The 24,642-nt window shown below is 50.0% G+C and overlaps 3 protein-coding genes across 8 annotated transcripts in view; 2 read left to right on the top strand and 1 right to left on the bottom strand.

The window, feature by feature from the left end:
• Positions 1-24,642, bottom strand: part of LOC119801788 (agouti related neuropeptide) — a 66,126-nt gene that overhangs the window by 40,534 nt on the left and 950 nt on the right. The window contains exon 2 of one of the 3 annotated variants that reach the window (XR_005283291.1): positions 10,832-11,986. The exons of the other annotated variants lie outside the window; for them this stretch is intronic. The gene's annotated coding sequence lies outside the window, so the exon portion shown is untranslated. Of the gene's footprint in view, positions 1-10,831; positions 11,987-24,642 lie in introns of those variants that run through there. 3 annotated transcript variants of the gene reach the window in all.
• On the top strand, positions 834-9,741 carry Ripor1 (RHO family interacting cell polarization regulator 1). Of its 3 annotated transcripts, XM_038312417.1 has the most exons (23): positions 834-1,230; positions 1,371-1,514; positions 2,049-2,175; positions 2,293-2,445; positions 2,587-2,665; positions 3,056-3,079; positions 3,176-3,229; positions 3,357-3,509; positions 3,603-3,666; positions 3,753-3,796; positions 3,878-4,003; positions 4,474-4,622; positions 4,698-4,827; positions 4,908-6,338; positions 6,417-6,538; positions 7,354-7,486; positions 7,738-7,873; positions 7,989-8,150; positions 8,362-8,520; positions 8,648-8,844; positions 8,929-9,012; positions 9,110-9,200; positions 9,333-9,741. In XM_038312417.1, exons 1-23 carry the CDS (start codon positions 1,212-1,214, stop codon positions 9,428-9,430), a joined length of 3,879 nt encoding a protein of 1,292 aa, XP_038168345.1. In that variant the 5' UTR covers positions 834-1,211; the 3' UTR covers positions 9,431-9,741. The 3 variants fall into 3 exon arrangements, with proteins under 3 accessions (XP_038168345.1, XP_038168346.1, XP_041910151.1); XM_038312418.2 differs by lacking the exon at positions 1,371-1,514 and having other exon boundaries at positions 835-1,230; XM_042054217.1 differs by lacking the exons at positions 834-1,230; positions 1,371-1,514; positions 2,049-2,175; positions 2,293-2,445; positions 2,587-2,665 and having other exon boundaries at positions 3,057-3,079; positions 3,180-3,229.
• The window catches only part of Ctcf (CCCTC-binding factor), a 50,725-nt gene continuing 50,302 nt past the window's right edge, over positions 24,220-24,642 (top strand). For both annotated transcript variants that reach the window (XM_038312420.2, XM_038312419.2), the window contains exon 1: positions 24,220-24,409. The gene's annotated coding sequence lies outside the window, so the exon portion shown is untranslated. The remainder of the gene's footprint in view (positions 24,410-24,642) is intronic.

Here is a 24,642-nt window from a genome sequence, read left to right as displayed (position 1 = left end):
AGTGAGGCTTAGTATGGACAGTTAGGAGAAGGGCATTCCAGAGTATACAGAAGGCTAGGGTGTTGGGTATGGGAGCTGAAAGATGCATAAAGGCTTGTATTAGGTGAGAAGTCCACAGGAATGCATAGTTCATGCTGGATGTGGACAAGGGATATTCAAGTAAGAGATGCTGGGATCAAGAAAGCTGTTACCAAGGGAATTCAGGACCTGGGGGGAGGACACCTCAGTCCTAGCTTCTACTATAGCGGGAATCCCTGGCTGGGTAGCAGGACCTGATCCTTTTCTCTAGGCCCAAGAGAGGGGAGCATCCCTTTGTGGGTGTAAAGACGATGCAGGGGGCTTTGGAATTCTCTCCACCCAGCTCCTCCTCAGTGTCTTGGAGTAGCACATGATATGTGGTTGATCTAGCTCCTACCCCTTCAGCTTATCTCTTTCCTCAGCTTCTACAGAGTCCTTATTAGCCAGTGTCCTCCACTGCCACAATCCCTGCACTCAAAACCCCCAACTTCCTATTTTCCCCTTCACACACAGAATCCTAATTCCCAACTCTTTATGTTGGCTTTTTTCTCAGCAGCCTGACAGCCACTTTTGAACATATTTCTTTTTTTAAATTTATTTTTTATTTCATATGTATTAGAGGTTTGCATGCACGTGTGTGTGTGTGTGTGTGTGTGTGGAGAGAGAGAGAGAGAGAGAGAGAGAGAGAGAGAGAGAGAGAGAGAGAGAGAGAGATCCCCTGGAACTGGAGTTACTGACAGTTGTGAGCTAACATGTGAGTGCTGGGAATTGAACCTGGGCCGCTGGAAGAGAAGCTGAGCCGTCTCCCCAGCCCCTTGTACACCTTTCTATCACTGTCCCACAAGTCTCAGTCTGTCCTTCCATATTCATTCTGGAGTTCAAGTCCCTTCACAGGCGCTCCTAAGCCCAAACAGTGTGCCAGCCTACTCCGGAGGAAAGCCCCTAGTCACCCCTTGCAGAGGCCAAGCAGACCGAGGTCGGGTGCCCCCCTAGTCCGGGGGATCAGTCCCGCCCCATCCCGGCTGGCTGAGTCAGGAGGCAGGAACTGGGCGGGCGGGAGGCGCCTAGAGCAGCCGAAACCAGGGCCAGAGTCGCTGGCAGTAAGCTTGGAGCCCAGCGGGGCTAGAACCAAAAGCCCCAGGCCAGCGGGACACAGTGGGTGAGCGCGGGTCGGGGACCATCCGGAACCCACCATGAACTCCAAGAAGAGAGGTAGGACTCGGCTTGGAGCTTCAAAGGCTCTAGAGGTGGCCACAAGGGATGCAGACGGGATTCTGGGGGCCTAGGATGCGTGTTTCGTTGGAGTAGGTTGGGGTGGCGGTTTGGTCTGGACTCCTTTCCTCCCACGGTAGGAGAAGCGTGCGTCCATGACTCAGTTTCCAAGAAGGTTCTAAAGAAAAGTGGAGAAGGCGGGGCACTTCTCTCGGCGCTGCCCCCCACTCTGGGAATCCCCGGGCGCCGGGAGGACGCTGGTGTCAAGGCGCCTGCGAGTTGGTGTGAGTTGGGCGGTGGGTTACAAACCTGCACCGGCCAGGGCTGTCTCTCGGCTCTACTGAGATCCTAACCCGCGCCCCGCCCCATGACCTTCCACGGCCTCCCGGGGTGGTGGCACCCGAGCTTTCGGCAACTTCGGGGGGAGCAGGCAGGGGAAGGGCTGGGGATGCCGCCCCGCCCCCGGGTAAACAGGCGCTTCCGCACATTCTTCGCGCGCCCCGCCCCTTTCCTGCTTCTTCCCAGCTGGAGGAGGGTCCCCGCGCGACCCCCCCTTCCTGCTCCGCGACAGGCGGAGCCCTCACCTCCGCAGGAAGTAGGGGCAGAGCAGAGGCCACGCTGAGTCCGAGGCCGAGTCGCCTGCCACTGCCCTGTCATTAGCGAGGGGGCCAATGATTAGGCTAAGACTGCCAAGGCCCATTGGGGCAGCTGTTCCTGGTGACCAGGGAGGGCCTGCTCCAGCCCTGGGACCCAGCCACGGGAAGGGGGCTTCTTCGGGGACCCGATTGGTGCTGGACACACACCCCCGCCACCCCCAGGGAGCCCCGCGCGGACTCATTCCATGATGTCCCTGTCGGTGCGGCCGCAGCGCCGCCTGCTCAGCGCCCGGGTCAATAGGAGCCAGTCCTTCGCAGGCGTCCTCGGCAGCCACGAGCGCGGGCCCAGGTACGCGACAAGGGGTTTAATGGGGTTGAGAGAGTTAGATGGGGTTGGGCACTGGGTGTGTAGTGAGGGTTTGGGGGATTCTTGCTAACCCCTTTTTAAAGGCAGTCTCTTCTTCAGGAGCTTCACGGTCTTCAGCCCACCAGGGCCCCCACGGAAGCCTCTAGTGCTCTCCCGAGTATCGAGGATGTTTTCCGTAGCCCACCCAGCCCCCAAGGTGCCACAGCCAGAGCGGCTGGACCTGGTGTATGCCGCCCTTAAGCGGGGATTGACGTAAGCAACACCTTACCTCCTTGTGCAATGTCCCAGGATTCCATCTAAGTTTCTGCAAGTCTGAATCTTCCCCAGCTATGCACCCTTTTCCTACCACCAGCATCCTGTCAGCCTGAGGCTCTCACTTTGCCTTTCACCTAGGGCCTACTTGGAAGTGCATCAGCAGGAGCAGGAGAAGCTCCAGGGCCAGATAAAAGAGTCCAAGAGGAATTCTCGCCTAGTGAGTAAATGTCAGGGGATGCCCTGGACCAGTGTCTCTCTCTTGCCTTATGTATAGTGTAGGGTCTGGGCAAAGCAACCTGTATGATATTGAGCTGTGTTCTGAGGTGAGCTGGTAGGTTATTCTGTCTCAACCTCTTGGAATGCACTTTCTGCTTGAGACCTAGTGCCTTACTCAAAGAAGCGTGCAGTGTGAGAGTTCAAGGCCTCACTTAAGACAGCAAGAGATTATATTGCAGTGGTAAAGGAGGAGGCCAGAGTTCTTCCTGGGAGGACAGTTGTCAAAGGAGGAAACATTTCTGTTGAATCCTGAAAAATAGCTGGATAGGCAAATACGTTCCTGGGGTCCTCCTGACACCTTCTAAGTGTCTCTTCTTGTCTCCCTCTGTAGGGCTTCCTGTATGACTTGGACAAGGTGAGTGGATATAGAATGGTGTTGGAAGAGGGTTGGCTCACAGGGAGAGGAAAGAGTCCTAAGACTTAGGCTCTTTCTGACTCGACTCTCCCTTAGCAAGTCAAGTCCATTGAACGTTTTCTTCGACGGCTGGAGTTCCATGCCAGTAAGGTACTTGTACAGCATGCATGCAGAGTGGGATGTGGGTTTGGCTATCACAGGGAAAAGGGGGAAGGTCCAGTGTGGGCAACCCCAGTGGTCTCAGTCCCCTGCTGCTATCCCGTTACCACCTCCCCAGATTGACGAGATGTATGAAGCATACTGTGTCCAGCGGCGTCTCCGGGATGGTGCCTACAATATGGTCCGTGCATACAGCACGGGGTCTCCCGGGAGTCGAGAGGCCCGAGATAGCCTGGCTGAGGCCACTAGAGGGCACCGAGAGTACACAGAGGTGAGTGACGAGGACCACTGTGGCAGAGGCACAAGTGGGCTGGTGAGAGAGAACGGTTCTTCATTTCCTCACGTTCCTACCCCTCCTTCCCAGAGCATGTGTCTTCTGGAGAATGAGCTAGAGGCACAGCTGGGCGAGTTTCATCTCCGGATGAAAGGTAACGAGTTGTCAGAGCAGAAGAGAGGCAGGAGTGGGTATGCTTAAGGCCCTCAGCATGGCTCATTTTCTCCTTTCTGTGCCCAGGGCTGGCTGGCTTCGCCAGGCTGTGTGTAGGCGATCAGTATGAGGTATGAGGTTGTACTGAGAAGACCCGGGTGGGGGGAAGGGCCACAGTCCCCAGAGCTGCTTCATGCTGCCTGTCTCCCTAGATCTGTATGAAATATGGCCGCCAGCGATGGCGACTGCGAGGCCGAATAGAGAGCAGTGGGAAGCAGGTGTGGGACAGCGAAGAGACCGTCTTTCTTCCCCTGCTCACGGAGTTCCTGTCCATCAAGGTGATTTTCCTGACCGGATCCATAAGACAGCCTGTTCCTATGACCCCGTTATCCTGGGAATTCCTTGTAAAGATCTCTGCTAAGGCTCTCATTCCTGTAGTCCCTGATAGCTCTCTGGGCCTGTGACTCCATGACCTTCATAACCCTCTTTATGTGGCCTTGAAAACAATCTTCCTCATGACGTTGATACTGAGACCTTCTCATGAACCTCCAAACTTGTGAATATTTGACTTCCATTGAACACCCATGAGACTGTGACCCTATAATTCCAGGGACCCTACCAGCTTGGACTTCTATGATGTTCATGGCCTCCATGGCCCTGTGATCCCTGGAACTCTCATCCTCCTGTAATCTGAACACCTGTGACCCTGTGACTGTCTTACAACTTCTAAACAAACTCAGATTTCTGGATGCCCTGAAGCTCATTAGCACCTACACTCATGTGACCCCTCCTGCATTCTTGGCTACAGGTGACCGAACTGAAGGGCCTGGCTAACCATGTCGTTGTGGGCAGTGTCTCCTGTGAGACCAAGGACCTATTTGCTGCCCTGCCCCAGGTTGTGGCTGTGGACATCAATGACCTTGGCACCATCAAGCTCAGCCTGGAAGTCATATGGAGGTTGGTAGGAGTGAAGGGCTTAGGACAAGGCAAAAGGAAGGTAGTGGCGTGGCTAATGTCCTTTTCCCTTCGCAGTCCCTTTGACAAGGATGACCAGCCCTCAGCAGCTTCTACAGTCAACAAAGCTTCCACTGTCACCAAGCGATTCTCCACATACAGCCAGAGCCCACCAGACACACCCTCGCTTCGGGAGCAGGCCTTCTATGTGAGTCGAAATCCAGGTCCCAGGTCTTACTGTCTCCCAGAGTCTTTTTGGTGTAACCCTGCAGTGTTTCCTTCTCTTAGAACATGCTACGGCGGCAGGACGAGCTAGAGAACGGGACGGCATGGTCCCTGTCATCTGAATCTTCAGATGACTCGTCCAGCCCACAGCTCTCAGGCACTGCTCGTCATTCATCAACGCCCAAGCCCCTGGTGCAGCAGCCAGAGCCCCTGCCCATCCAAGTTGCCTTCCGAAGGCCAGAGCCCCTCAGCTCTAGCTCCATGGAAGAAGAGCCAGCTGTGGCTCCCGCCCTGGTCAATGGGCATGCCCCTTACAGCCGGACTCTCAGCCACATCAGTGAGGCCAGTGTGGATGCTGCCCTGACTGAGGCTGTGGAAGCAGCAGGCTCAGAAAGCCCAGTCCCAGGACCTAGCCCACTTGTATATCCAGACTCCGCCCATGTGGAGCATTTCAATAGTGTTCCTCCTGTCCCAGACACTCGCCATTCTGCCACAAGACCCACCCCAAGTACAACTGGCCCTGCCCCCACATGTACAGACCCTGCCTCATCTACGCCACTAGACTTAATTCACAAAGCCACAAACTCTGATCATTCTGAGTGTCCAAGCCTCACACATACAAGCTCTACCTACAGTGCTGTAAGCGCTGTCAACAGTGTTCCAAGCCCATCTTCCACTACTGTAGATTCTACCCCCAAACCCACGCCCTCCGCCCTTGCCACTACAGGCTCTAGCCCCAGTGCTCCAGACCCAGCCCGGGCTATCACAAGCCCTCCTCACACCACCCCGAGCCCCACCCACACCACTGCCAGTCTCACCCACACTACCGCCAGCCCTACACATAGCAGCCCGGGCCCCACCCACACCACTATAAGTCCTACTTGCACTACTCCAAGCCCCACCAATGCCACTCTGAGCCCCAGTCACAGGACCACTAGCCCTACTCGAAAAACTGGGGTGTCAACTCATACCACTACAAGTCATACCAACAGTGCTGTGGACCCAGTCCAGATCACTACAAGCCACATTTCCACAACGGAAAGCCCTACCCCTTCTATAGACCTTGCTGTAAGCTCCAGCTCCTCCTCCTCCGCAGACCCCGCACTCCCAGGCACTGAACCTCTGCCTTGTAGCCACCCAGCCATCACTCCCTACACTAAAACAGCCGACCCCACAGCATCCTGCACCTCTTACCAGAGTCTTGCTTGTTCTGGTTCAAAGTCCCTCATAAGCCCTGCCCCAAATTCCCCAGAACAAACCCCTAAGAGCCCAAGTTCCTCTCCCTCATCCGCGGCCCCTGCACCCCAACATTCAGAACTTAGCCAGGCCACAGCTGCTCAAGCCCCAGTCCCTGAAGCAACCGAAGGAGCTGGGGACAAAAGGCTTGAAGAGGCCTTGGGGACCCTAATGGCTGCCCTGGATGATTATCGTGGTCAGTTCCCTGAGCTGCAGGGCTTGGAGCAGGAGGTGACTCGCCTGGAGAGTCTGCTCATGGTAAGGAAGCTGGGCTGGGACAGCACAGAGAGAGCTGCCAGCCAGTGGCAGCAGCTCTGACCCCTTTTACAATCTCAGCAGAGGCAAGGCCTGACCCGAAGCAGGGCCTCCAGTCTTAGCATCACGGTGGAACATGCCCTGGAGAGCTTCAGCTTCCTCAATGACGATGAAGATGAAGACAACGACGGTCCTGGGGCCAGGTAAGGCCAGACGGGGGGAACTAGTTGGGCGGGGAGATATGAAGTGGGAGGTAAAGCAATGTAAGGCAGAGGAGGGGGAGGTTGGGAGAAAAGGCAAGATGGGGACTGGTGGGGTGGGGCTTGTGGCACCTGCCCCTTCTGCAGTTGTGTTTTTTCCTTGTATACCTCATGTATCTTTGATGCCCATATGTCACCAACTCCATTGATCCCAGTGTTTCTGGCCACCCTGCTCATCTCTGCAATGTCTGCCTCCCCTGCAAGTCCCCATCAGCTTGTGAGCTTCCTGCCTCTCTTCTTTCCCTTGAACTCACCCTGGACCCACCCTGTGAAGGAACCCTTTCAGCACCTCACCATGTGCCCCGTGTCCTCCAGCATCAGCCCCCTCCATCACGACCCCGACTCTCCCGGAGGCTGCGGCCTCTCAGCTCTCATTCCTGGAGTAGACTTTACAGATTCAGATTTGAGAGTCGCACCCGCTCCCTCCTCCCCTTACAACTTCCTAGGTTCCAGTCCCAAGCCCTGTGTCCCTCCCAGTCCACGTTTTATAGACCATCCCGCCTGCAGTCCTACTGGCGCCCATCTCGGGTCCGGCAGCCCCTTTCTTCTTAGCAGGGGTAGCAAAAAATAGACTGACTATAAGACCATGTTACTCATTGTGGCCTCATCCTGGAAGTCTCTGAGAACTTACCTGTGTCTTATTGTCTGAGTCTGCACTTTGTTCTTCCGTTCTGGGTGGGAGGAGCTTAATAAAAATAATCTCTGGTGACCAGAAGGTGATGTGTGTTGTTGGGGTGTTTGATCCATTTTTCTCTCAGGCCCACAAGCAGCCCAGAGGCTGTGGCAGAGGACAGATTAGACTCATCAAATGTCCAGTCCCTAAGCACAGGGTGTCCAGCCCTGGATGCTACCTTGGTCCAGCACCTGTACCACTGCAGCCGCCTCCTGCTGGTGAGGGGATAACACACACCCATTCAGCCCTGCCCCAGGGAGCCCTGCACTCCAGTCCTGGTCCTCTAAACGTCTCAGTTCCACACACCAGTGCCCCAGGGTCCTGGGCATTTGGCTCCTATTGCATGTAATACCTCCTATGCTCTGCTTGTTTCATCCCCTCCCAATGCATGCTGGGACCTGTACTCCCCTGACTCCATCCTCCCAACCCTTACCATGAGGTCTAAATTACTTGGCAACCCGTCCTCTAGAAACTGGGCACATTTGGGCCCCTGCGCTGCCAGGAGGCATGGGCCCTAGAACGGCTGCTGAGGGAGGCGCGTGTGCTCGAGGAAGTGTGTGAGCACAGCAAGCTATGGGGGACTGCTGCCACCTCTGCCCAGGAAGGTAAAGGCCCCTTGGGTTTGGGCTGATGCCCACCTGGAGTTCATGCCTTTACACCCCCACCCCTCCTGCCTGACCTGCTCTGTTGCTGATGGCTTTTCTCACCCTCCCCTCACAGTGGTGCAGTTCTCAGCCTCTCGGTCCGGCTTCCTGACCTTTTGGGACCAGTGTACAGAGGGACTCAGCCCCTTCATCTGCCCCGTGGAGCAGGTGCTCCTCACTTTCTGCAGCCAGTACGGTGCCCGTCTTTCCCTGCGCCAGCCAGGCTTAGCCGAGGCTGGTGAGTGGGCTGCCTACCTGCCCCTTCCTTCCTTTCCTAGCTTCCTTGTTAGCCCCTACTGTCGGACAAATTGAGCATTGAAGAGAACTAGTGGTTGCTTGTTCTCAGAGTAGAGGTGGACAAGGAGTCCTGTTTGAGCTAGAACAGGGACATTCTCTTCCTTAGAGACCGGGGTCTGTCCCAGCTCAGGCTGTGCTACTGTCTCCTGCAGTGTGTGTGAAGTTCCTGGAAGACGCCCTGGGGCGGAAGCTGCCTAGGAGGCCCCAACCAGGCCCCGGAGAACAGTTCACCATCTTCCAATTCTGGAGTTACGTAGAAGCCTTGGACAGCCCCTCCATGGATGCCTATGTGACAGAGACTGCAGAGGAGGGTGAGACAGTGGCCCTGGCCACAGAATGCTGACCCCAGGCATGGTCCTGAGGGTGTAAAAGATGGGATCATGAGGACAAAGTCACCCCAAGAGTTTTTACCAACTTGTGCTACCCACTTTATTTTAGTGTTACTGGTACAGAATCTGAACTCTGATGACCAGGCTGTTGTGCTGAAAGCCCTGAGGTTAGCACCCGAGGGGCGCCTGCGAAGGGATGGGCTTCGGGCTCTTAGCTCCCTGCTGGTCCACGGCAATAACAAAGTCATGGCTGCAGTCAGCACCCAACTTCGGAGCCTCTCACTCGGTCCTGTCTTCCGGGAAAGGGTGAGTTTGGCAGGATTCTCTTGTGGGTAAGGTGAGGGCTGAAGGCGTCCAGTGTCTTAAATCTGCCCTCCCACCCTTGCCCAGGCTCTTTTGTGCTTCCTGGACCAACTTGAGGATGAGGATGTACAGACTCGAGTGGCCGGATGCCTGGCTTTGGGCTGTATCAAGGTGATCGTCACCAACCTACCTACCTACCTACCACTTTCGCTCCAGGGCTATTCCTGATTGTTATACTGAACTTGCCTCAATGTTTTGTTTCCCATAGGCTCCTGAGGGTATTGAACCCCTGGTGTACTTGTGCCAAACAGACACGGAAGCTGTGAGAGAAGCTGCCCGGCAGAGCCTACAGCAGTGTGGTGAGGCTGGGAAGTGGGAGACATGAGCTCTGAGAACACTTTGGCTGTTGGGAGTAGGGTGAGGTAATGCCAGGCGTGGGAAGTCCTGGAGGATGTCAGGGCCACTCTTGATCTTATGCTCACACGTTATAGGGGAAGAAGGACAGTCTGCTCATCGGCGGCTAGAAGAGTCCCTGGATGCTCTGCCTCGCATCTTTGGGCCCAGCAGCATGGCCAGCACAGCATTCTGAACTCTAATCACCGGCTCCCAGTGTTCCTTCCCCCATTTTCAGGGCTCACCAGGCACTGGCAGGGAGGGTGAGGGCTGGTTCCAGACACCTCTCCCCACAAATCCCTATGAAGAAAATCTAATATATTCTTTTGTTACCCCTGGGGTTGGTAGAGTGCCTGAATGAAGTGCCTCCCAGCCTTGGTTCTGCATATTCTTTGCCAGAGTGTCAGGGGCTTGGCCATATCTTGCTCTGCCTCACTACATCCCTTGATTTTGTATTTTATTTACAGAGTTTTACAGAAAATAAAAAAGCAAAATGCGTTTTCTACATGGCTTGCTGCACTTCTGAACTCTGCTCCAACACCTTCTGGTGTGTTCTTCCTGGCACTGCTGTGCCCACACTCCAGCTGTGACAACATCGCGTGCATTTGCCCTGGAAATCCTGGTGGAAGAAAGCCCACAGTCCAGGGTTGTGCTTGGAGAAGAGACACAGAAGGGAAGGGAGCTCTGCTCTGCTCAACAGGCTGAACCTGCATCTGGGCCTGGGAACCACAGGCCCTGAGTGGATCCAAGCAGCTGGCCCAGAGAAGGCCCAAACTGCATATTCTAGACTAACTGTGGCTAGAGGGCAGAGTGAAAGAAAAGCTAGCATGGCGTGCCTAAGCTGTTGCCACCAGGGGGCAGCAGAACTGCATCAGGGGTGGTAGCTTCTGCATGGGCCCCTCTGGCGAGGCAGCTTCCTATGGTGGAGCTTCAGGAGCAACTGTAGGCTGTGGGGAGAAGCGGGAATCCTTGCTTAGGGGAGGAGTTGGAGCCTGGGAGACAGGAGACCCGGATGGCTGTCCCGTGAACCAAGACAGCAAGGTCCTTCCCTCCCTGAGGTACCTCTTTCCTGGCAATAACAAACTGTGGACTCTGTGGCCCCCAACCAGCAGACCTGTGATGAGGAAGTAGGACTCCCAAGAGAGGGCAGTACAGAAGTTTGTTGTTAACCTAGGTTAAGGGACCTTTGGGACCGGCTCTGAGGGTGGGATGGGATTTCAGGATGGCAGGCCTTTACTAAGAAGGTCCCGAGGGGTTTCCACACCCATGGCTAGAGAAATGAACCCTCCATCCTCCTACCAGGATATCTATTGTCTAGAGAAACTGGACATCCATAAGGTTTCCCCAGCTTGAGCCCTCCCTGGTGTCCCAGTACCTGTGGTGATATGGCCCAGTAGTCTGACACTGCACAAAGCTGTCAGAGGGGGAGTGCTCAGGAAGAGCCAACAGTTTCCTAGGTGGGGGTGGGGTGACCCAGATCCCTGGGGAGCCTTACCCCAGTGTTTTAGAACTGCCTATGAAGAGGTTTTTGGCTGGGTCTTCACCACCTGCTGTGGAGGTCATGCTGAGCAAAAGAAACGGCAACAGGAAACACCTGTGAGTGGATACTGGCGGTTTGCTATAGTCTGGTGGGGGTGGGGTAAGGCGCACACAGACAGCCCTTATACACTGGCATGGCTGGGCAGGATAGGGCAGTTCAGCTTTTTGGTTGGTCAGCTGGGGTAAAATGGAGTAGATAACACAATCAGGTGACAGATCACACCACCTCCTATAACGGGTCACAGTTTGGAGGCAGTCCCAGAACTACCAATAGACTCCCTGTAGGCAGCATTGTTGTGAGTGGTGGGGAGAGAGTAGAGTTGAACCTTGGCTGAGCAGGGAGTAGGAAAGTGAAGGCAGTGACTGGACCAGAACATCCTCAGAGCACAAACCACGGACAGTGCCCGACAAGAAATACAGGGTGGGAAGATGTCATTATTCCAGTCTGTCACTATCCATCCCTGAAAACAGAAGGAACAAGACCCCTCTGCCTTCTACAAGGAGGGTACTAGGGCCAGAGCCTAGGCGTCTGTCCTAGCTGAGGAAGAGTGAGGTAGTGGAGAGGAGCTAGAATCAGAGCACAGCCAGGAGAAGAACTACCAAGGTCAGGAAAAAACCCTCAGGCCTTTGCCCTTCAAGACTTTTGGGCTTGAAGCAGTGTGGATCAACCACACGACAACCACTTGCCCTCTCCTCTCAATTCACAGCCTGACTCAAGTCAGGCTGGCTGGTCTCCTAGCCTGACAGTAGGTCTCGTTCTGTCAACAGTGGGAGGCACACATGGGGCACTGCTTTTACTTCCTACCCTGCTGTCCTGCAGGCTGGGGAGACATTTGTTCTTCCAGTTCAGATCCAGGACAGTTGGGAGCCTGCTGTCCCAGGTGGGGGGAGGTTGGTGATATTATCAAGAGTCCCAGGTGTTGGCAAGGAAAGTGTGCACCTAGAGGGGGCAAATGGAAATGGGCTTCCAAGGCCTGTAACATGCTGATGGGTTCCGTCATTTAAGACCACCTAGGTCAGTCATGTCTTATTCATCGTCTTCAAAGCACTGCAGAGGAAACTGCAGAGAAAGGGCCAGGCTGAGGTGGTTCAGGACACAATTTATTGTGTTGGTAGCTGCAGGAGTTTCCTTCCATTCCTCTCCTTTCCTCGCCCTCTTCCAACCTTATCTTTTCTTCTTGTTTCTCACTCTTCTTTTCTCATGCATTCAAAGCTGCAGTGAACCAAAAAGAAGAAAAAGCATGTTTATGAAGGCAGAGAAGCAGATGGGCTGGCACACGGGAAGAGGACTGCTTCCTGGTCTCCCCCACAGAGCGGGGGTGCCTTCCTTGTACGTTTCTGAGCCTGGTATGTGGGTACAATTTTCTGGATGCCAGCACATGAGATGTTCTCTGCTTTCCCTCCATCCCCTCAGAAAGAAGTTTACTCTTCAAGCCGCCCATCCCCAAAGACAGAAGGCTCTTGTGGGTAGCTGGAGAGATAACTCAGCAGTAAAGAACCCTTAAATGTTCTTGCAGAGGACCTGAGCTCAGTTCCCAGCATCCACAAAGTGGTTCACAACCTTCTAGAGGCACATACATACATGCAAGTAAAACCTCATGCACATAAAATAAATCTTTTTTTTTTTTTTTTTTTTTAAACTGGGTAGTGGTGGCTCATGCTTTTAATCCCAGCACTCCGGAGGCAGTGGCAGGTGGATTTCTGTGAATCCAAGGCCAGAGTCTGGTCTACAGAGTGAGTTCCAGGACAGCCAGGGCAGTTACACAGAGAAACCCTATCTCAAAAAGCCAAAAAAAGAAGAAGAAAAAAAGGCTCTTGGCTTGGATGCTGGGCTAGGCTTTTCTGGACCTGGATAACATGAGAAAGTGAGATCAAAAGACTCCTAGAAGAAGTTAAAGAAGCACAACATGTCATTTAGAAAATAAAGCTGTCAATGGCCTGCAGTGACAGCCATTAGTCTAAAGTTGACGCTAAAATTCAAGGCCCAGTTGCCTCTTAACTCATGATCCATCCCAGGGAAATAGATGTCCAGTAAATGCTGACTTAGAACAGCTGATTAGCAGATGCTTTGCTGTAGCTACCAACTATCTGTCCTAGCTAACTCCTCTGACCTCTTCCTCCTGTGCAGCCACCCCTTAAATAGCACTCCACTGAGTTCTACTCTCTTTAAACACATGGCTTCCATCCACATTCGGAGCCTACTGTCAGTCATTCTGTTTTTACTTTATTTCTAGACACTTGTGAATCCAGTTCCAGACTGGATACTTCCTTTTGAACACTCAAAGCATTTTAAACTCAACAACCCAAAGCCTACTCTTTGTCCCTCTTGGACTTATTCTTCACAATACAGAATGATTTCTAAAACTCAAATCTACCTCTACAGGAACTGTTTATGGAAAACCCCAGCCCACTCAACCTCGCTCTGGCAGCCCTTTGAGTCATTCCAATGTGGATTGTCATTTCTACTGGAACTGCTCCCCGTGCCCTGAAGCTTTACTGAGCTTTCTGCAGGGCTTGCCTAGACCTGGAACCACTCCTCCTGTGGTTCATGATTTTCACTTCTCCACAGCCTTGCTCAAGCCACCCCCTAAAAACCTCCAACTTGGACATTACATATTTCTTTAAGAGTTGTCACCTCACCAGGGTACACTGGCAAATGCTTGGAGTAAGATTGTTGTGGGGCTGGAGAGGTGGCCCAGTGGTTGAGGTCCTCTTTCAGAGGATCTGGGTTCAATTCCCAGCGCCCACATGATTGATTGCTCACAACTTTCTGTAAACTCAGTTCCAGGGGACCTGACACTCCCAAGGACATACATGCAGGTAAAAACACCAATGTTCATAAAATAAAAGTTTTAAAAATAAAGTGACATAAAAGGATTGCTGTGAATTCAAAGCCAGCCTGGGTAACATGGTGACTTTGAGGCCTAGCTGGTCTGTATTACCATTCTGACGTATTAATCCCAGACAGTTGTGACTGCTTCGGTGTATGATGCATCATTGCTCGGATGATTCTACTACAGCTGGCAGCATAAGCCTGAGGATGACCCCCAGAGGCCTGACAGGGCCTTTCCAGTGCAACTTTGTGAGTTCTAGTCTTGTTTTTCGAGACAGGGTCTCTTGGTAGCCCTGGCTGTCCTGGATCTTGCTCTGTAGACCAGGCTTGGCCTTGAACTCAGAGATCTGCCTGCCTCTACCTCTCAAGTGCTGGAATTAAAGGATTGTGCCACCACTGCCAGGCATCCCCCTACATTAAACAATGCTTTATAGGTAGTCTTCATACTCTGGTTCAACCACTGAAAGTGCACAATTTGCTGGACATGGTGTACAGGCCTGTAATTCTAGTACTTGGGAGGCTAAGGCAGGAGGATCAGGAGCTTAAGGTCATTCTCAGGCAACATAGTAAATGTGAGGCCAATCAAGACTACTTGAAACTATGTCCCAAAACAAAATTTAAAAAATTAGCACTACAATAAAGCATCTAACATAATAGTTTTGGATATATTCAGAGTTTTATGCCAAGGACTATAATTTTAGAATATTTTTACCTATCCATAAAAGAATGCAACTTCCTTTTAGCTATCATTCTCAGCTATCATTCTCAGCTATCATTCTCAGCTATCAATCATTCTAAGGGTCCCTGCATTTCCTCACCTCACCCCCACCCCCGGCCTAGGCAATTAGAAATCTATTTTTTTGCTTCTATGAATTTGTTTTTGATGTATATTTTTCATAAAGGGAATCAGATTATATCTTTCCGACTTACTCAGTTCGGAGCCATCTAAGAACTTCCCTGAAGGTTAATTCAGTGAGTCTGCCATGGATCCTGACAATCACTATTTGATCATCCTGCATTTCCTTGTTTGTGTTTGTTTGTTTTAGACAAGTTTTCATTATATAGCCCTAGTTGGTCTTGAACCTTTAATCTTCCTGCTTCCACTTCCTGGATGCTGGGACTATAGGTATACACTACCATGCCCAGCTCTATACCCCTTTATTTCTATTACCTAAAGCCAGATCTGTATGAAGTGGACAAAAAATGTCTTTCAGGGCTCTCAAGAATAACAGCATGTGCTGTATAAGCCTGGTTCTGAGTTGGACCCCTGTAGGGGGAAAGGAACCTGCTCCTGTAAATTATCCTCTGACTGCCACACTCTCAGGCACAGACACAGGCACACACATAAGTATATATCACATAATATATATACACACATACCATATAAAACACACGCAGAGCCTGTCCTGGAACACACACACACACACACACATACACAAAAGAAATGTCTTATAATAGCTCATCCCTGTTATCCTAGCATTGAGAGAGGCCAAGGTAGAAGGATTTCTTTGAGTTCCAGGCCACGCTTGGCTATAATGTGGGTTCCTATCTCTAAACACAATAAACAAAAATGCCTTTGGATGTATATCTCTGCGATCTGTTACCTCTGGGCTTCTTAGATACAATTACATCTTCCTAGATCCCAACTTACGTCTTACTCTATCTCAATGCAACCTCTAAACATTTTAGGATGAAAGTACCGTATGTTTAGTGTAGAAGAAGCCTTAAAATTCAGCGCATCCTTTAGGAGCATCTCCTGTTTCCCTCCAGCATTACCTGTCTAGAGCATAAGGCTGGGTTCAGTTACTCAGGATGTACTCACAGACTAAATCATAGCTCCAAATGCCTCTGCTATCTGTCTGCCAAAGTTGTCTGAAATTTCCATCATTAAAGCCCTTTTGATATAGCTCAGAGGTTAAAGGTGCTTTCTGCTGTGATGAGTTTGATTACAGCTCTTTCTATGAGTTGAAGCCGTAAAATCCAGCTTGTCTTGGGGGCAGAAATCCTTTTGTCCCTCCTAAACAAATCATATGGAATTAAGGAAATGAGAGTTCAGTGTTCAGTGAAAGGGCACATGCTTAACATGCACAAGGTTATGTGCTTAATTCCTGGCCGAGACATCTCCTCCTCCTCCCTAGGTAGCCTTAGAGCTACAGCATCTTCTCCAGAGGACTGCCATAGAAGCAGGAATGTTGAGCTAGTGGTGTGGTGCACACCTGTAATTCTAGTACTCAGAAGGCTGAAGTAAGGGAATAATTTGAGCTGGGCGGTGGTAGTGCATGCCTTTAATCCCAGCACTCACACTCGGGAGGCAGAGGCAGGCAGATTGTTATGACTTTGAGGCCAGCCTGGTCTACAAGAGCTAGTTCCAGGACAGATTCCAAAGCTACAGAGAAACCCTGTTTCAAAAAAAAAAAAAAAAAAAAATTGAGCCTAGAATTTCAAAATAAGGTAGGTTAATATAGTAAGACAAAGAAGGAAAGGAGGGGAAAAGGAAAGGGAAGGGCAGGGGAGGAAAGGAAGGAGAGAGATGTTATTTGAAATTGGGCCTGGTAGCAGAGGTTTATAATCTCAGCTACTCTAGTGCCTGAAAAGTTTAAGACCAGCCTGGATTACAGAATTAATTTAAGGTCAGCAATTTAGTAAAATATCAGGCTTTAAAATAAAATGCAAAAAAGAGCTGGTGATATAGGTCAGCGATAAACCATCTGCCTAGTGTGCCCAAGGCCACAAGTTCATAGGTTCCCCAATATAGAAAGAGGATGATTGGTAAAAGCTGAGCGGCACTAGCACACGCCTTCAGATCTCTGGGAGTTCGCAGTCAGCCTGGTCTGTAGAGGGCAGCCAGGGCTGTTTGTTACACAGAGAAACCCTGCCTCAAAAGAAAGAAAGAGCCAGGCAGTGGTGGTGCACGACTTTTAATCCTAGCACTCAGGAAGCAGAGGCAGCCAAATCTCTGTGATTTCGAGGGCAGCCTGATCTACAGAGTGAGTTCCAGGACTGGTTCCATAGCTACTGAGAAACCCTGTCTTGAAAAACAAATCAAACAAATAAAAAAGGAAATGGAATCTCAGGTAGGAGGGTCTCTGAGTTTAAAGCCAGCCTGGTCTGGTCTACATAGAAAGACCTGTCTCAAAAAAAATAAAAAAATAAAAAAAAAAAATAAAAACCCACAAACAAACAAAATGAAAGAATCTCTTTGAGAATTATTGTAGAAAATATGTCTTTCCCAGAAAGAATAACTCTAAGACCAAGAAAACTCTACTTAAAAATGTAGCTGATTCTACTGATGACTCTAGAAAGAAGTCAAGTTGTTGGTAGGTAGGTTGGGACTAAGGGGAAATAACAGAAAGCAGGATAATTACATTTACTTTGTAATAACTGGGGGCTGGAGAGATAGCCTAGAGGTTAAGAGCATTAGCTGCTCTTCCAGAGGTCTTGAGTTCAATTCCCAGCAACCACATGGTGGTTCACAACCATCTGTAATGAGATCTAGTGCATGCAGGTAGAACACTGTATACATAATAAATAAAATCTTAAAAAAAAAACTGGTCCCTCTATGTCAGAAGCTTTATTTTTCAAGATTTTTATCACTATGTCAATACAATTATCAGCCTCATAGAAGAGCAGTCTGAGATTACACAGCCACTAGGAAATCAACACATCAACACCACGGGGGCCCATAAGATGGCTCAATGGATAAAAAGGCTACCAAATCTGATGACCTGAGTTCAATCCTTGAAATCCATCTGAAAGAACTAACTCCTGCAAGTTGTCCTCTGATGTCCATGACACACATGTTCCTCTCCCCCCAAAAGAAATGTTTTCTTTTTAAAGTCCACATAATACCTGAGTCCAAGTATCCTGGTTAGTTTTTTCTCCCCCGCTCCCCATTTCATTTTTGCTTTTTTGAAGGCAAGGTTTCTCTGTGTAACAGCCCTGGCTGTCCTGGAACTCGATTTGTAGATCAGACTGGCCTCGAACTCTCAAGAGATCTGCCTGCCTCTGCCTCCTGAGTGCTGGGATTAAAGGCACCACCTTTAATCCACGTGTGCACCATCACATAGTTACATTTTTTGTTTGTTATTTTTTGCCAACTTGGTACAAGTTAAAGTCATCTGAGAAGAGAAAACTTCAATTGAGAAAATGCCCACGTTTATGGTATATTTTCTTGATTAGTGGCTGCGTGGGAGGTGCCCAGCCCACTGTGAGTTATGTTCCTCCTGGGCAGGTAGTACTGAATGGTATAAGAAAACAGGTTGAGTGAGCCCGAAAGAAAAAGCAAGTCTCTAAGATTCTGGCTTCTGCTTCAGTTCCTGCCTCCAGGATCCTGCCTTGAATTCCTAGCCTGACTTTCCATGACAGACTGTGACGTGGAAGTATAAAGTAAACAAATCCTTTCCTCCTCAAGTTGGTTTTGGTCACAGTGTTTTATTACAGTGTCAGAATCCCTCACTAAGACATTAGGACAGTCTGACTCCCACATCCAGACACGTTGATAGTAAATTTTTAAGTTTTATAACTAACATCCAGCATCTTGGTCTGTTTATCAAAGTTTCTCTAGACAGCCAGGTCAACCAGGACTATACAGAGACACCCTCCACCCCCTCGAAACACCAACCAAACAAAAAAGTTCTCTAGTAACTTGGCCTTGGCTGTGCTAGCCCCTAGGATCCCTCCAGTTCCCATTTCACTCTGGGACCTTTTCCTTGCCTTCCCAGGAGGCAGCATTAACAGCTGGATGCAAGCTTGTTCTGTTTTTACCCTCAGATGACTAATTTAGTTTCATTATCCATTTCAATTCAAAAATCATACATTTTTTAAGGCTAAACTTAAATGTAAAGTTCTAATCTTATGAAAGCTGCTAACTTATTATAGACTGTTAGGAAATAGAAGTTAATCAGTCATCCTTAAAGTACTGATCTAATTAATTACAGGAATAAGCCCTATTTATTTCTTTGTATATGTTTTCAAAGTCAAACTTAAAATAAATAACTAGAAACAAAGTTTGTCTAATCAGACATACCTAGGCAGCCCTCATACTTTAGAGATCTGCAGAATATGGCATTTAAAATAATGATTAAAAAGCTTATTATATTAGACAGAGACTCCGAGATCCTAGCAGTGACCCAAGGTCTCCAAAGAAGATTATGGGACACCATGATGTCTCCACCCGGATTATGATGATGCTGACCACTGGGCAAGGTGCCCCAGTGCAACACCTGCTGCCAGGACCTGGTCCAGACTGTGGACAAGCAGGAGGACATTGGAGAATTGATTGCACCACTTTTGCCTAGACAAAATAAGGTCAGTCTTTTCCATGTCCCTCTTCCATAGGAAAAAAATTCACCTTATGGGTCTAAGACTGTTAGACTACTGTTCTGATACTTCCACCTCCAATGCTATGGAGACCTGGGTATGGCTAACTATATATGGACTCTAGTCCCTGTCATTTTTAATAGACTTGGAAGCTGCTTGGTCTGTACTCAAACATAATTTATTCATCCTTCTCTGACAGTATTGATGGTTAGGCTAACTATAACTTTGTCAACTTAGCAGCAGCTTTAAGAGTCTCTTCTCCAGGGTGCTCTCTGTCTGATCTTCTTCTGAAGAGGCAGCTTCTGCCTCTCTGTTCTCTCCTCCCTTTTCCCTCTCCCCTCTCCATAACCCACTAAATAAACTCTATACCCAAACTCTCTCTGCATGGCATATCTGTTTGTCTCCTGCCGAGGCCTCAGGCCACGCCAGGGGGTCCACTGAGGCCTTGGCTGACCCACCGTCTCTCATGGGACTGGTCCCCACCACCTCTTTATAAATGATAACTAACACCCATTATCTGCTTTTTTCTAAGATAGGGATTTCAATATGAGCCCTAAAGTTTCAAATATATTATTTTCCTTTAAGTACATAAATTTTAACTTCTGTTCTTAGTTTAAACTTGTCTCAATAGGTTTCCACTTGGCAGGCAGATACATCTAAGCATCAGTTGCTGGCTATCACCTGCTCCGAATGACTGGGAGCCCTGGACTTGATGAAAGCTAATGTGGACCAGTCCAGCTGATGTGAGTGCTCCATTGCCTGAATTCCCTCCTTACCTTTGGCTAGCCTTTCAGCCTTCTTGGTCCCTGATAACAACGCCCCAATGTCAGCTTGAAGTAATTACAGAAAAGAACATGCCATCCCATGCTCCTTGCCCAGAATAGGTTGAAATGCTGAGACAAGGGGGAACTCCCTGGCATGGGGGGACAAAAATGGCTACCTATAATGTCCACTGAATACCCCCCAAAAAAGTAAGCCCAGAGTTATCAATTAATGTATTTATTAACTAAAATGGTTCTACAATAAGAAGACACCTTAATTCTTTATGCAGAACCACAGAACCAAAGAGGACATTCAGGATTATTATTATAATTTGGTTATACTCAAAGATCAGAGCTACAGGGCCTGGTAGGCTGGCCACTGCCTGGGAAAAATCTGTGAGCTAATGGTTCTTAGTTCCCAATACCGTCTCCTTAAACCCGTGGGCAAGTAGGAACCAGCCATAATAAGCTCAATAGATGTTGGAATCTCAGTAGCTTACACAAAGGCAATACCTGGTTCCAAGAAAGGCCACAAACAGACTACCCAGGCACCACCCAGGAAAAGACCATCCAAAGAAAATTCCTAATATTCCAACTATTGTAGTTGCCAGCACACACCTACAGCTTTTTCACCAGGATACCCCTAGTCAAATCAGCCAATCAGGGGTACTGAACCTTAGAAATCCCTCATCCCGAGCCGGCAGTGGTGGTGCATGCCTTTAATCCCAGCACTCGGGAGGCAGAGGCAGGCGGATCTCTGTGAATTTGAGGCCAGCCTGGTCTTCAAGAGCTAGTTCCAGGACAGGCTCCAAAAGCTACCGAGAAACCCTGTCTTGGGCTGGAGAGATGGCTCAGATTTGACCTCCAATTCATTATCCTTCTGCCTCAGCTTCTCAAATGCTAGGATTACAGGTTTGTACCACCATACTTGGCTAGAGTATGACTTCATTTTTAATATTTTTGGTCTCTACAGATTGACCCTAAAGCCTCATACATGCTAGATACTGTATTCTACCGAGTTACACCACCTCTTTGCCAGCACGGATACTAGTCTACCAGCCAGTTAGTAAAACAGCACATTGCTTATCCGCCAAGCTCCCAGGCACTCAACTTAAGAATTTGAAATTACTCTAAGAATCTGCCCCCACCAAAGAGGCTGAGGGACAGGTTCGAAAATATGGTGACTTTATATATGGTAAACTGGGCAGCCATCTGCTAAAAGGCCCTGCCCACTCCCCATGGACTACAATCCTAAGAGAAAAGACCACGGGAAGGATGCTTCCTTACATTCTCAAAAAATAAGGTGTGTGTGGAGGGGGAGGGGATGACGGTGAGATGACTCAGCTTGAGACCATGCCTGACAGCCTAAGCTTCTTCCTTTTTTTTTTTTTTTTTTTTGTTTTGAGACAGGGTTTCTCTGTAGCTTTTTTGAAACCTGTCCTGGAACTAGTTCTTGTAGACTAGGCTGGCCTCGAATTCACAAGAGATCCGCCTGCCTCCACCTCCTGAGTGCTAGGATTAAAGGCGTGTGCCACCCCCACCCAGGGGACAACCCAAGTATCATTGGGACCCACATCATAGAAGAGGCCAACTCCTGCAAGTTACTCTCTGATCCCCACATATGTGCCCTGGCAATCATGCATGCACATATGCCTCACACAAAATAAATAAAAGGCAATACATTTTTTAAAAGGAACTCCCTTAATACCTATTTTTCCTAAATGACAACCCTAACAAAACTACACACACGCATACGCACACACACAGTCTATATCACATCCTAGAATATTCTAAAACTATCCTTTATAAACCAGGAATGGTGGCTCATGCTGTAATCCCAGCAAAAAAGGGAGGGGCACACTAGTATAAATAAAATTTGAGGTCACCTTGGGCTACAAAATGGGAACTAGGCTCGCCAAGGCTAAACAGCAATAGCAAGACAAAATACACACAGGCACACACGCACACACACACGCATACACACACACACGCACACGCATACACACACAAATCCCAATTATACAGAAAAATAAAACATAGGGGCTAGCAAGATGGCTCAGCTGGTAAAGGCATTTGCCACCAGGCCCAATAACTTGAGTTCCATCCTCAGGACCCACAACTTACTTCTGCAAGTTGTTCTTTGACCTTCAAACATGAGCCACGGAACATGAGCATACCCACTCTCAGTAAATTATCCTGACTATATATCATCACATCACTCTGGCCTCTCAGCTTGTCTCTTTCTAGCCCAAAATGCCTTATTCTTTGGTTTTCCTTTCCTTACTCTTTGGAGATGATAACACAAAGTAGGACATAGGAAATTGGATTTCCTAGAAGAAAACATCCTTTTGTTCTTTCCTATGTGTTTTCAGCTGAGTTCCTTTTCTCAGGAAGCAGTCCTAAGGTTACTTGGGTCTTATTCCTGCTTCTGATACCTCAGAAGTTATACAAGAGTAAATACAGTTGAGGCTTTTCCTCTTCCAAAGTCACTGCCTTATATTTCCTACACTAAAGCCTTAGAAGATACTACTGTAAATTACTCTCAAGGTGATCTGAGATAAAACAGAACAGCTGAGTGGTGGTGGTGCACACCTTTAATTCCAATACTCAGGTGGTAGAGGCAGGTGGATCTCTGTGAGTTCGAGGCCAGCCTGGTCTAAAAGAGCTAGTTCCAGGACAAGCCACAAAATTACGAAGAAACCCTGTCTTGAAAAACCAAAACCAAACCAAACAAACAAACAAACAACTCAGGTTTTTTTATTTTTTAGTTCTTTTAAGACAGGGTTTCTCTGTGTAGCCCTGGGTTTCCTGGAACTCTCTCTGTAGACCAGGCTGGCTTTGAACTTAAGAGATCTGTCTGCCTCTCCTCCAGTGCTGGGAGTAGAGATATGTGCCATGTCTACCATCTTTTTAAACATCTCCACTGGCTTGAGATGAAGCTTGGTGGCAGAGTCCTGCCATGTGAATGGCTATGCATTGAACTCCTACCACCAGAGGGGAAATAAAACTCTTCCCTTGCCCCACTTCCTTCTGCACTTATCCCCAACCTCTGTTCTACCCACAGCAAAACTCTCAAGTTGCCTTCACGTACTGTTTCTATTTCCTTACTTTCCTGTTTACTTTTTAACCCATTCTACTCAGGCCAACATCTTCAGTTGGTTCATACTAGTCAAGCTAAAGTCACCAATGACATTTTCTAGTTATCTCCGAGGTAACGAATTCAATAACTAAGCCTCTGGCTCAACTGTACCAGAACACGCAGCATCTGGAAACAGGAGCCTCCCTTCCTGCCTCAAACCTCTGGCCTTGGATTCTACAATTCAACACTCTAGACTTTCTGCCTGCTTCCTTCTCTATTGCCCTCTCTCTGTAGAGTTTCCTAAGATTTAGTCTTGGAATTTCTTTTATTTTTTCTGGCTAAATTGGCTCATGAAGTTTAAAAACATCTTATTTAGTTGCTGACATTTGAACATCTGGATTATACATACATACTTCCAAACCCACCTTTCTGATTTTTTTGGGGGGAATAGCAACATCTGTTTATAATGGGCCAGCATTCCCACAACACAGCATAAATATATGGACAGAGCAGAAGCGGCTCCCTTGATGCTAGGTGCATTTGTTATTCTCGTAGATAAAACAAGAGGGTTGGGAATACAGTCCTAAGTCACATTCCACGGTCTCGGGGGAAGAGGATCTATGTCAAGTTTACCACTGGTTGGGTAGGGTCCCTAGGCTCCTCCAGGGGAGAGGGAAGGGCTGAACGACTTCAACTGGGAACCTAACAAAAATAATGTCTTTAAAAATCCACTGCTGTGGTCTGCTGTCTCTCCGGATTGAGGAGTCCTCGAGACAGCAGGAGACCCTGTCGGTCCTTAGTTTCACAGCCGGTTGTATAAGGCCCTTTTCTAGATCACCAAAGCCACTGGGCAAAGACAGCTCTTCCAGCCATCGATCTCGAGCACCGGACAGTGTTGGAGAAGTGTGAAGGCGCGGGAACTTGCTGGGTCTTCCTCGGCAGCGGAGTACCGCGCAGGGCTAAACCTGGGTTGGGCCCAGCGGGGAAGGAGACTGGGTAGGGCCGAACCTTGGAGTCTCCTCGACCCGCTGCCCGGGCCCGCGCGCTTAGTTCAAGTAACCTTAACCCTCCTGCCCTCCACGGCTTCAGGGGAGAGAAAAGAGCTGAAGAATCACTGCAACCAGGCGGAGATCCGACCGCCCAGAGGCCGCAAACCTCCGCCCAGGAAGCCCCACCCAACGGGAACCAGGACGCCTCCGCCTTAGCCGAGCCCACGCGCGACCGGGCGAGGGCGCGGAAGGGCGCGTGCGGCGTGACGACGCGACTCGCGGCGCATCCCGTGACGCCATCGCGCCTGCTTTTGAAAGTTGGCGCCCGGGGCCGCCTCCCATGCTGCCCCGCGCCAACCCCTCCCCTCACCTTTCCTCCCCCGCCCTCAACTCGCCGCCGGCCGGCCCCCCCAACCCGTCTCTTCCCTTATCAGCACCCGCGGCCCCGGCAGCGCCGACGCAGGCGCACTGCACCGCGCCGCCGCCATTTTGTGTCCGAGCCTGTGGAGCGATTAAACCGTGCGCGGAGCTGCTTCTTTGGCGGCAGCGGCGACAGCGGTAGCCAGTGCAGGCACGCGGAGCTAGCCGGGGACGCCAGGTGGCCGGAGCGGTGGAGCGGCGGCGGAGCGGGCGCCGCGGGGGGTGTGGCGCGAAGGTAAGGGGGCCCGGGGTGGAGGAGGTTTCGCGGGCCGCCTCTAGGTGTCACGATGGGGCCGCTCCGGTCGGCGCTGGCTGCAGCCCGGCGCCAGCGCCGCCGCCGGGGGGTGTTTGTCTCCCTCTACCGTCCCTGCTGCGGCGCGGCCGCCGCCATTGCCCGGCGCTGCCGCCAGGGCCTGGCCAACCCCCTCCACGCCCCGCCCGCTAGCTTCCCTCCGCCCAACATGGTAG

The sequence above is a fragment of the Arvicola amphibius genome, chromosome 15 (assembly GCF_903992535.2).
Source record: "Arvicola amphibius chromosome 15, mArvAmp1.2, whole genome shotgun sequence".
Lineage (NCBI taxonomy): Eukaryota > Metazoa > Chordata > Mammalia > Rodentia > Cricetidae > Arvicola > Arvicola amphibius.
The sequence above is the reverse complement of the archived record's forward strand: the minus strand, read 5'-3'. Positions and strand labels throughout refer to the sequence as shown.